The 12,836-nt window shown below is 42.1% G+C and overlaps 1 protein-coding gene across 2 annotated transcripts in view; it reads right to left on the bottom strand.

Annotated features, from left to right (window-relative positions):
* Window positions 1–12,836, bottom strand: part of NEDD9 (neural precursor cell expressed, developmentally down-regulated 9) — a 203,905-nt gene that overhangs the window by 114,262 nt on the left and 76,807 nt on the right. For both annotated transcript variants that reach the window (XM_008262389.5, XM_070074409.2), the window contains one exon: window positions 11,682–11,844. In XM_008262389.5, coding sequence (XP_008260611.3) covers window positions 11,682–11,693 — 12 coding nt within the window. In that variant the 5' untranslated portion in view covers window positions 11,694–11,844. The remainder of the gene's footprint in view (window positions 1–11,681; window positions 11,845–12,836) is intronic.

The following is a 12,836-nucleotide window of genomic DNA, read 5'->3' as shown; positions in this document are numbered from 1 at the left end:
TACTTTTTTACTTGAGAGCCATTTTCATTTTCATGAGTCAGCTTTCTGAGGATTTTGGAAACAATGAGTGAAAATGATTTGTACAACTTCTTCCTGCTCCAGAACTCAAGGTAGGCCAGAGAAGGGGAAATAAGTCAATAATAAGGCTAATTGTGAGGTTTGCCTATCATTATGAGATCGGATATTTACATGTCTACTGCAGTTTCTTAAACAATGGCATCCAAAGAATTTAATGTTTGATACCTGGGTCAGGTCTTTTAACAGACCTGCTGCCAGCAAATTCAGTTTGGCCAAGGATGTTCAAAGCAGATGGAAAGCATACTTGAAGGGGTTAACCACATGGCCTAATTTGCTTTATCAACTAGTTGTTTCTAACCTTTATAGGATGCTAACCATATTCTAGATGCTATGTTAGCACTGTTAATAATAATAAAATCAATAGTGCTAATATTTATTAGTTTACTATATCAATAGTTCTAAGTGTTTAAGGAGCTTATTTAATCCATAAGAAGGCCTGTATGAGGGAGATAATACTATTTTGTGCATTTTGATGGTCAGAAAATTGATTTCTAGAATTCTGAAGACCTCTTGATTAAAGTGGGATTGCTGGAATTTGAACCCAGGTTGTCTGAATGCGTAGCTTGTGCTGTTAAACTTATGATCTTTCATTTAATGCTCACAACTCTGCGAAATGGGTATTTTCATCCCCTTATAATAGCTCTTGCATTGTGTGCAGTAATAAACCCAAGTCTCTGATGTAGTAACTTGTCATTCTTGAAGGGGACACTGATTATTCTTCCTTCTGTTTAGACCAAGTCATGTTTACAGCACTCCATCCATGGAATAGGTCAAAACATTGCTAGAAAAATTAAAGACAAAAGTGAGTGAAGAGATATAATTGTGCCTGGATTAGAAGACTCAGTACCAACAAGATGTCTGTTTCCCCTAAATTAATTTAAGCATCATCCAAATCACAATCTTAGTAGACTTTTTAATAGAAATTGGCCAACTGATTCTAGACTTCATATGGAAATACAGAGGACCTAGAGTAATAAAAACAACAAAACCAAAAAACAAAAACTTTATATAAGAAGAGCAAACTTGGAGAACTAAAACTACCTGATTTCAAGACTTGCAAAGCTATACTAATTAAGACAGTGTAGAATCAGCTTAAATATACTACAAATAGATCAATGGAACAGAAATAGCCCTCCCTCCCAGCCACATACAATCGTATGTGCACACACATACACACACACACACACTCTGACTTGACAAAGGTAAATAGAAAATTTAATAGAGAAACAGTATTTTCAACAAATAGTGCTGATACAATTGGTTATACATATGTAAAATAATGAATTTCAATGCATACCTTTACCATATAAACTCAAAATTAAGCAGAGATAAATGTAAAACCTACAACTCTAAGAACACAGGAGAAAATATGATCTTGGCTTAGGCAAAGATTTCTTAGATACTACGCCCAAAGCAGAAGCCATTAAAAAAATGAACAAATAGGACTTCATCAAAATTAAAAATGTCTGCTCTTCTAAGGGCACTGTTAGAAGAATAAAAAGACAAGTCAGCCACTGGGAAAGATGTTCAAAACATGCACATCTTAGAGTATTTTATCCAGAAAACATAAGAAATGCTGAAAACTCTAAGAAAACAACCAAATACAAAATGGGCAAAATATTTGGACATTTTATGAAAGAGGACATAAGATGACAAACACAGGAGAAGAGGCTCAACATCATTCATCATTTGGGAAACACGAAGTAAAACTGCTAGATCTCACCACACAGCTACTATGGCTAAAATTAGAAGAAAAATCTGACCATACCAAGTGTTGACAAGGACATAGAACTGGAACTCTCATATAGTGTGATGGGAACACAGCTTGGCTTAGAAAGTTAGGTATACACCTACTTTGTGACCTAGTCACCTGTTAACCAGGTACTTATCCAAGAGAAAAGAAAGTGTGTGGCCACACAAACCCTTTTGCACAATAGTCATATGGTTTATTTCTAACTGTCTCAAACTGGTAATAACCCAAGTATCTATCAAAAGTGAATGGATAAACAAACTGCTGTGCATCCTTATAAGGAATTCTACTCAGCAACAATGAGTGAGAGAGATTTTGTACCTCTCAGTTTACTCCTCAAATGCCCACATTGGCCAGGGCCAGGCCAGGCTGAAGTCAGAAACCAAGAACTCCATCCAGATCTCCCATGTAGGTGGCAGGGGCCCAAGTACTTCAGCCATCCTCTGCTCTGGAGTTTTTAGCCCCCGTTTTTAAATTACATTTTTTATTTTTAATTGTGTGTATTTATGGGGTATGGTATGAGATTTTAATACACGTGTGTAGTGTGTAGTGATCATATAAGGGTAATTCACATATCTCCTCAAACATTTATCCTTTCTTTGTGTTGGAAATATTCAAAATCCTGTTAGAGATTTTGAAATATATAATCAATTGTTGTCAACCATAGTTTCCCTACTCTAGAGCATTAGAAATTATTTCTCCAATCCATCTGCACCCTTGTATCCTTTAATCACATTGTGTCCATCTCTCCCTCCCTACAACACTTCCTAGCTTCTGGTAGCCATTATGCTGCTCTCTACTTCTGTGAGGTCAACATTTTGGCTTCCACATGCAAATAAGAACGTGCAGTATTCATCTTTCTGTGCCTGATTTATTTAGCATAATGTCTTCCAGTTTTACCCAGGTGACTCCTTTATGGCTGAATAATATTGCATTGTGCATACAGACACTACATTTTCCTTATCTATTGATCTGGTGCCGTGTGTGTGTGTGTGTGTGTGTGTGTATTCCCACTGGAGATTCTATAGTGAGCCTTCTGACTTGATTGTCACTTAAACAGGTTTTGAGTGAAATCCAGTGACTCTAGTGCATAGTATTCCAGGCAGAGTTGAAGCTGGGGGCAAAGAGTGGAGAGGAAACAAAGATAAGACACTAACCTGTCACCCAGCAGGTGAGAGGTGCCACTTAACCTTCCAGCTTCTAGATGCTGAATTTTGTAATGAGCTGTCACTCTATTTATCGCCTAACAATGACTGCAACTGGATAAGGTGTGAAAAAACCTGGAAAACATTACCTTGTCAGTTGCATTGGTTTGTTTGGGGAAGCTGTCGACTGTGAGGTCCCAGAGCCCATTGAAAGTCAGCATGTGGCCTGTTAATATGCTTAGGCTCTTTCCATGCTCTTAGCTTGCAGACTGCGTTGGCTTCCATTGTGATCTGTCAGATCAATAAAGCCAGCCACACTACTGGAACAACTCTATCTTGACTTTCTATGTGATTATAGTTACGCAGAGCTGGTTCAGCTGGTGTTCATGGGGCACATGGAGTAGGAACTGAAGTGTTTCTGGGCAATATTACTGCCTGCCCAGGTGTACCCCATAATACAGCATGGTTTCAGGTCTGTTAAGTCCGTTAAAGTGATTTTGCTGGCATGCTTAAGGTGGAACCAGCTCACAACATCAAATACTGTTACAGTCATTTAAAGTAATAAATACAACAGACGAGTAGACCAGAATGCTTAGAGGCAGTGCTGTCCACAGGTTCACTGCATGAGGAGCACATTGGCACCACTGGCCTGGTATATCCAGAAACTCAGAACAAAATCTCTCAATGGATCTTCAGAGGTTCCTGTGAATGACTTGGGGTGCCCTGGTGCACTGCGGAGACACTGTATTATATCAAGGGACCCATACTACTTTGGTCAATGCTGCCAAGACTGACCCTCCCATGTCATCAGGCTCTGCCTTCTGAGGACATCTGTGGCCCTCTGTTTTCTCACATTTTACTGCTTTCGTGGATAACCAACTCCTCTGTTCACATAGTCTTTACCCAGTCAGGCACATTGCAGCCCACTTGACTTGGTGCTTGCTAACTTGCAATCCATCTGCAGTCTCCTCTTTAGGACACCCCCAAACCAGAAGGGCTGAAGGTTAGGGTGGTTCCATACTCTTCTCTTTCACGTATAGAAGGGTAGTTTCTTTTCTTTTTTCTTTAACTTCCATCATTAGCTATTTGTGTTCATGTTTTATTTTACTGAGTGTATCTCATGTGTGCATTTGACTAGCTTAACTGTAAGTTACCATTTCCAAGTTCTTTGGAGATTCTAACCTTCCATTCCTGTTCCCACTATCAATCATCGATTTAATTCCAGGTTTGCCGTAAGCTAACCTGTGATTCAGCAAACCCATTCATATGGTTGGCTTCAAAATGGGTGCTAATAAAATGGATTTAATAGTTCCCCAACTTATAAGGATTTTTTTAAAAGAAGGGGAGCAGTTAGCATGGAAAGAAGGGAGTGAGACAGAAATACTGAACAATGAAGTCATATGTCACTGAATTCTATAGTCTTACTGTTTCTTGTATCTGATCTATAAAAGATAGGAAATGTGATTATATTTTGGGGAATGGCAGCTAAATAATTCTGATATTGTAAAAGCTGTTTTCTGCCATTGTCATAGATATTATGTAAAGAAATGCTTAGATTAAAAATGGAGCTAAATAATTCTGATATGGCTACAAACCTGTTTTCTGTTATTATATTCATATGATTTTATGTGGTAAAGAAGTGTTTAGATTAAATCAGCACTATACTTTCCAGTCAAGTGACAGGTACTGTTTTTATTTTATTTTTATTTTTTTCTCCCTGGCTGTTATGAGGAAAGGGAGAGGGCATATCCTAGAATGTTAAAATTTATCCAAGAACCTTAAAAATAAGAGAGCTAATATTTAGCCTTTAATTAGTCAACACAGATATCCAGATGAAAACTTAAAAGGTTCAGACAAAAAATCCTATATAGATGTAAAACTTTTTTGATAGTAAAGTTGGAATTTTAAAAATGAGCGCCTAATTAGCTGATGAGCTAGCAGTGGTACAGACAGAGGAAGGCCAAGTGCTTGTGCAGGCCTACACAGAACAGTTCTCTGTGCTTCCTAGACAGCTTTCAGCAAAGCCAAGGGGATCGCACTTGCTGTGCCCATTTTCTCACTCTGTTGGGTGTACTTTGGAAGCCTCTGTGTCTTCTCAGTGTGATCTGTACTACAAGGAGGACAATCCTTCCAGACATATTTTCCATGAGCCAGTGTGATGGCTGCAAACCCTGCTGACACCATAACAGAACCTCTCTCCCTACAAATGCTATGTCTGTTCTCTAAGCTATCTTGACAGAATCAAACACAAAACGACAAGTCCTGGTAGGTGACTTTTGGCCTCTGAATAAAGCATGACAGGGTATTCTGTTTCTATTTTTCTTGACTCTCTCCAAAGAAATGTTATATCCCTTAGGAGCCAAGAAGCCTTTCCCATAATTAGAGTTTGCTACCAGCATTTGCTTCTTGAGGGCTCCTCTCTGACCGAGAGGCACTGCCTGTAGCCGTGGGTTTCTGAGCAGGGTGGTCTCGGTCCTTCTTACTCAGGGTTCCTGCAGGGAAAGGCCTAGAAACGGGGCTCGGGCTGTACCTTGACCTTTCATGAGCATTTTAATACACCTATTGGAAGTATAGGGTTGGGCAAGGTGCCCCCTTGGTGAACATTGAGCTGGGCCATCACTGATTAGCTGTGACTTTACTGCTGTGCCCCAACTAAAAAGGAAATCTGAGGGTTGAAAGGGGCATCTACGTTCCATCTAAGGCAAACACTCTTATCACCTGTGTACTTCTTTGTATCTCACTGCCTTCTTTGGGTCAAGGTTGTTTACATGACTGAGTTCTGGCCAGCAGAGTGCAGGTAGAAGTGACTGACTGTGCTTCCCAGCCTGCTCCCAGCCACGATCCACACGCTGTCTTCTCGTCACCTGCATTGCAGAGCATGAAGGACCCTGAGAAGGTGAAGCTACCTGATGGAAGAAGCCCACATCCCTGAGGACAAGCTGCCAGGAGAGTCATGGCCATCCCATGAGTGAGGACAACAAGACTGTGCCAGGACTGAGGGACTGCATGTTACTGCAGCTCTATTGCAGCCTACCACGACTAACATGTCTCCCAGTTACAAAACACCATCTAAGGACAGGCAGAGCACAGGGGGAGAGGTAGAAAGAGATTCATACACAGGCAGGAGGCACTAGATGTAAACCAACTGTTTAACTGGAAGTTATCCTCAAATCTATTTCTCTAAATGAGTCAGTGGAAAAGCAAGGAAACTCTGGATAATCTTTAATGGGTAAAGGATACACAGTTCTTTTTCATGCAGTGATGACTTGTGTGTGTGTGTGTGTGTGTGTGTGTGTGTGTGTGGCAACACACAGTTCAAACTAGGGGAAAGAGTTTTTGAAGGAGAATAAAGGCAAATTGTGGGGAAATAACGATGGAAACCTCTGTCTTCAAGAAAAGAACTCAGAATAGGTCTGGCTAACAGCAACATAAATCGAAGGAGGCTCGCCCATTCCTGGGTTTGTGATATTTGGAGATGGTGAGGACAGGGTCACCTTAAAGTTCTCAGTGATTGTAATGTTTTTATTGTACTGCTTCAAGAATCTTCTTATGAAATTGATCAGGTCTGGGTGGCTACTGATCCTTTGGGGAAAATAGACTATTTCTGTCATGTTCTGACTGTAGTCCTTTTTCAGAATGAATTCCCACAGATAGGGTTTCCATCTTGACATATTTTTACTGAGAGAAGGTACCATTTTCATGAAATCCCCAAAGCTTCATATTTTAGGATAAATGAGGCTTGTCTGTGGGAAAAGAAGGCCACAGAAGACACTGTGCAACCACAGGACCTGGTGTTAAGTCGGAGGGAGTGTCTGGTAGGCATGGGAAAGCCGATCTACACCGTGCGGTCAGTAACTACGTCTCAGCTCCTATTTACTTTCCGGATCTTGGGCAGTGTCTTCTTGGCACTGTCATTTCTGCAGCTGGCGGGACATGGTGATCTATAATCAAACACAGAAAACTTCCAGAAATCCCATTCGGGGAGCTCTGTTTCCCTTGATTGGAACAAGACAGTTAATCTCCATCCAGATGTGTCTCTGCAGGACCGGTGACACTTACACCTGCACGACACTTCATCTTTGAATGTGCTTCTCATTTTCCAGACAAGCCCAGGGGATCAGCATTCATCCCCCAATAAAATTCCTGTCTGCACTAAATTGCCTTTTAGTGGTGATTTATACCTCAATAAAACTACCCATTGAAGGGGAGAATTGGTTTGATTCTATAGCTGACATGATTTGTACGTGTTTTGGTCCTAGAATACGCAGTATTTGTGCAAAACCTTTGTCTCTATGATGTGCAGTGGTGTGAGGAGCACACCTACATTCACAGAACTCAGGATAGTGGGGACAGCGGAAGTGTCCATGGTCTTCCAAGCACAGGAGTCTCTGGGCCCTAACATAAAAAATACTTCAAAAAGTCCATGGAAAAACGTGGATTATCTTTTAATTCCATTTCCACCCATATTCTTCCAGGAGTCAGTAGCCACAGCCTAACGCAGGGGGCCTTAGATTTCCTGGGTGTCAGAAACCTGTGTGAAGCCTGGTAAACTCACACCTGACTGGGCTTCAGGGTAGACTCCCTGAATTAGAGTTACTGGGAATGAGCTGGGGTCCACGATATGTGGTTGAACAGTCTCTACAGGTGACTCCAGTCACTCCAGGGTTTGAGAAATGCTGTGTCTCAAGTAGGAGATGACACCTCTATTTCTGTTTGTAACCAGTCTCCACAAATGAACTCTTTGCTGCAGGAAAGGAAAGGAAGCTACTGCTTTTTGGATGCCTTCCTGGTCAGGCAATCGCATTAGAGGCTCCATATATTTGTACTTAAATCTTGCAACAGTCCAACAAAATTGTTTTTTTGTACAGGTAATACTGGATATTCAAAGAGGGCAAGCAATATTAATAAAGAGCAGGGCAGAAATTTTAACCCAGATGTACAACATGATGCTTTGATAGATGTATATGTTGTGAAACAGTTGCCGCAGCCAAGCTAATTAACATATCCATCCCTTCCTACAGTAATTGCGTGTGTGTGTGTGTGAGAAAGATCTACTTTCTTAGCATATTTCAAATGGACAGTACAGCAATGTTAACCATGTCACTGTGTTGTACATTAGATTCATAGAGCTTGTTTATCTTACACTGAAAGTGTGCCTACCAATATCTTCTCAATTCTCACAGCCCCCCAACCCCTGGTCACCCTCATTCATTATCAGCTTCTGTGAGTTTGGCTTGTTCACGTTCCACATACAAAGTGAGATCATGCAATATTTGTCTTCCTGTGCTTGGCTTATTTCTTTTAACATAATGTCCTCTAGATTCATCTGTATTGTCACAATTGCAGGGTTCCCTCTTTTTTCATACTGAATAGGATTCTGTTGTGTATATGTATCCCACATCTTTATCTGTTCATCTGTTGTTGGACACTTCAGTTATTTCCATAATTTGGTCTTTATGAATAATGCCATGATGAATGTGGGAGCGCAGATATCCCTTGCTGGATCACATGGTAGTTCTGGTTTAACATTTTGAGGAGCCGCCATACTGCTTTCCATAATGACTGTAGGTGTGTATATTCCAACCAACAGTATATAAGGGTTCCTTTTCTCCACATTTGTGAATCTTTTGACTTTTTGATAAAAGCCACCCTAACAGGTGTGAGGTGCTGTCTCATGGTAGTTTTGGTTTGCATTTGCCTGATGGTAGGTGATCTTGAGCACCCTTTCATATACCTTTTGGCCATCTGCATGTCTTCACATGGGAAATATTCAGGTCAGTTTCTCATGTTTGACCCAGGTTAGCGGTTTTCCTGCTATTGTGTTGTAGGAGTCCCTTACATATTTTATATATTAACATGTTATCAGGCATCTTATTTGTCAACATCTTACCCCATTCTGTAGGTTGTTAAACATTTCTTAGGAAGAGAATGGTGAGGCCTTCTGTTCACTTAGGGAAAGACAGCAAACTCTGTAATCGTGTGGGATACTGAGGTGGACCACCCAGGGGCCCCACGTCAGGCCGAGCAGCCATTCCGTCAGCTGTGGAAGGGCTGAGGACTAGCAGCTCACAGCCCAGCCCCCTCTTGAGACTGTCCTCACCTGCAAAGAGCCGCCCCCATACACAGGCCTTCTCACTGGGGCAGCACGCGTCCCATGGCCAGTCTAGGCGTTTCCCTAATGGACGCTTCCAGCTTGAGAGGGCCCTTGTGATTGGCTGGGGCCTTTCCTCTAACACTGACTTCCTCCTCTGCAGAATGCTGCTTCCTTCCCATGCACGGTGTTCCTGAGAGTGCGTCCTCAAACCCTCCTGTGCCCCAGTCGCCACCTTTGAGTCTGTGTCTCTGGAAGCTTGACCTCTGATGCTGTTGGACCCCATTGTCCTGGTGCTTGCATTATGCTTATGTTTAAGCAGTGTGATGGGCCGATTGTGAACGCCTTCCAGATTCATATGCTGAAGTCTGACCCTCAGTACCTCGGAATGTGGCTGTATTCGGATACAGGGCCCTTGCAGAAGTAGCTAAGTTAAAATGAAGTCACGAGAGTGGACCCTAATCTGATTTGACTGGTGTCCTTGTAAGAGGAGATGAGGACACAGACACAGACAACAGAGCATGTGCAGACACAGGGACAGGGCACCATCTACAAGCCACGGAGAGGGGCTCAGGAGACCCGACTCTGCCGATACTGTGATCCCAGACTTCCAGCCTCCAAAACTGAGAAAATAAAGCTCTGTGGTTCATGACCTCTACTCGCTAGTATTTTGTTACAGTAGCCCTAGCAAATGAATATGGCAGAGTGAATTAAAAATCTTCACTTGACCGGTTCTTTCACCTTTGCACTTAAAGAACACCTTAGAAATCTGCACAGGTTACATTGTCTTTAAGGTATAATGAAGGAAACTTAGCATTCTCCTTGGATAGAGTTTTTGTATTCCACAAAATAGCTCAGAATAATCATATTTTAAAGGTGTGATAAGAGTGTGTGTTAATTACTTCATTAACCTGTGACAGTTGTAAATATACAGTATGGAAAAGTACTTTGGACCTGTGGTGAACTTGGATTTGGTAGGGGAAAATGGCAAAATTTTTGAGTTCCGTCGGTCAACACATTTGGCCCTCAGTGAAGCAAGAGCTTGGTTTGGCTTTTGTCTTTAGATAAACCATCATCCACCATGCCCAACTGCCAGCTTCCTGCCCTGGTCTGAAGTGGACAAATGCCAAAGAAAAAGGGTTACAGTTCCACAGGCTGGGTTTTAGTCCTGCAGTTTTTCAGAGCTGGCCCTCTAGCCCCCCCAGTGGTACGCTGGTGAATGCTTACCTACCTACCAGTGCTTAGAGAAAGAAACAGATGGGGACTCGCTTGAGTTTCAGCTGCTGTGCCTCCAACTCACTCCCCACTAATTCTGGGAAAGCCTCAGGAGAAGGCCAACTGCTTTGAGACCAGGATGGGGTTGCTTTGACCTAGACTGGGCCTTTGCAGCCATTTGTGGAGTAAACCAGCAGAAGGAAGATAGTGTTTCTCTCTATCTCTTTCTTTCTCTTTCCATCTTGCCTTGGTTGGGTAAAAGTGGCTGACCCAGTGGATGGGAGATCTCTCGCTCACTCTTGGCAAACCTTCTCTGTCTGTAATTCTGCCTTTCAAATTAAATAAAAATAAACCTCAAAAAAATCACAGTAGTATGACAATGAGACTTGTTCTTAATGACTTTGAGGGGGATTTTTAAAAATTAGTTATCTAAATGCTTAATGAAAGCATTTGTCATTCTATTTACTTATAACTTTTCTCCTACACATGAAATGGGGGCCTGCTTGGATTTTTGTGGCTGAACAGGGCTTCTTTTGTTTGTGTGCAGGTTATGGATTGTTCTTTATGAGATAAAGAGAGTATTTATTGATCTCAACACTTACTGATTTCAACATGTAAGGGAATTATCCTTTTTCTTTTGAGCAAGTTATTTTATGTGAATTTTCCACTTCATCCTCTAAACAACCCTCCTACCACCATTTTATGAATGTAGAAACAGATTCAAAAGGGTCAAGTGACTGGCTGATGGTTAATTCCACTGCTTGGCATACAGGCGAGGCGTGAGTCTGGGTCTTTGTGACCCTGCAATGCCACCACCCTGGGACAGCCAGTGTTTCCACACTGTGATCTGCAGCGCCACCGCATTCCATGATGCCTGTTCCCTTTGGAAGTCAATTAGTGGATGTGATTACATATCATTTATTCTACTTAATTTTAATAAAACATTTAGGAAGTCTTGATTAGTTAGGCAAAAATGATTATTTTAACCTTAACCTTCAGCCCAGGCCAGGTGGATGTTCTTGTGGAGTGGCTGAATGATCTCAAGACAGAGAACGGAGGCACCCAAGAGCTGGCTACCTGACCTGGCGTTCACCTTCTGAATGGTTCAGTGACAGTAACTTGCAGCCTTCCTTGTATACCAGTTGCACTAAGCTGAATGCTCTAAGTGTATCCAAGAAGACTGTTTGATCAGAGACTTCTGAATGGAAGAGGACTTCCTGAGCACATAGTGTGTCTACGTAAAACAGTTCACTTAACAGAGCAAAATCAGCGGGTCTAGAATTAACATATTCTTCTTCGTATGACAGTGGAACACCATTTGCATTACTGTTTTAGAGGAATTCATCTGAGCCACACCGAGAAAGGGAATCACAGAATGTGTGCCTTTTCTGTCACTACTCACCCTCGCCCACATTTTCCCCCAAGGGCTGTAACTGCTCCAAGTCTTGAAGAAGACAGCCCCAGTGTCTCAGTCTGCTGGCCACTCTCTTCCTTCTCATAACTAAGGAATTCGCGATGAGCTCCCGGCAGCGGCTGACATCACAGAACTTAACACCTTCCTGAACCTGCAAAGAGAAGTTATAGAAACATAAAGGTGGGTAAACACTGGGAGGGGTGGAGCTGCTTTTCATCCTTTAACAATGGCATCATTATAATTGGAAAAGCCAACTCCATAGTCTCGTAAATGGAACCTCATTCATTCATTCATTCATTCGTGCCTGCAAGAAAAGCATCGCCAGTGCTCTAGCCATGCCAAAGGATACATAAAGTATGACCCTGTCCTCAAGGAGCCTGAGGACCAGTGGGCGGATCAAAACATACAGTGCCACACATGTCACGGCTACTCTGGTGAAACACACAGTGGGAACAAAGGTGGCAGAAGAGAAACCCTGCATCTTGAGCGATGGGCAGGTGTTTCTCATCCATGGTAGAGGTGACAGTGAGCCCTCATGGCCTCTAAGCTGCAGTTGCAATCGTTGCTTTCACTTGTTTTTTTTTTTTTTTTTTCTGGCCTCCATGCCTGCTGCCTCATTATCCTCCTTTAAACTAATTTACGGTGTTGCTGCTTTTATCAGCTTGAAGCCACTGGCAGCTTATGAAGGTCACTGGAGCCATATGTTTTTCTTGCTTCCCGAAAAGGAGGAAAACTGATGTTTTGGAAATGTGGCTTTGAAATAGTTCAGAGGCAAAGCCCAGAAAAAATAAATCGACTGGCCTTTTGGTGGGTAGTCCTGGCCAAGTTTTCACTTCCCTTTCATTGTGTGACAGCTATAAGGTTCAGTTTTGAGGGAGGGAGGGAGAGAGAATGTGTTTATGGATCATCGTTGAAACACAGCTCAGAAAAACCTTGACATTTAAACTACACAGGGCACATGGAAATCTTTTTTGAGAATTGGCAACCTGAATCTTTGTCAAAGGAAAGTGTTTTCTCCATCAAGAGTGAAAAATAAAAACTAAGTGGATGTTAAAAGGCAGAGCAGAAAAATAAGGGTTGTATCTGGCACGAAGTAGGCACTGGGCAAACCATTTATGCACCCTCCCAGCTGCCCTCCCGAGA

The sequence above is a fragment of the Oryctolagus cuniculus genome, chromosome 5 (assembly GCF_051225735.1).
Source record: "Oryctolagus cuniculus isolate XC-2025 breed Fujian yellow rabbit chromosome 5, ASM5122573v1, whole genome shotgun sequence".
Taxonomy (NCBI): domain Eukaryota; kingdom Metazoa; phylum Chordata; class Mammalia; order Lagomorpha; family Leporidae; genus Oryctolagus; species Oryctolagus cuniculus.
The sequence above is the reverse complement of the archived record's forward strand: the minus strand, read 5'-3'. Positions and strand labels throughout refer to the sequence as shown.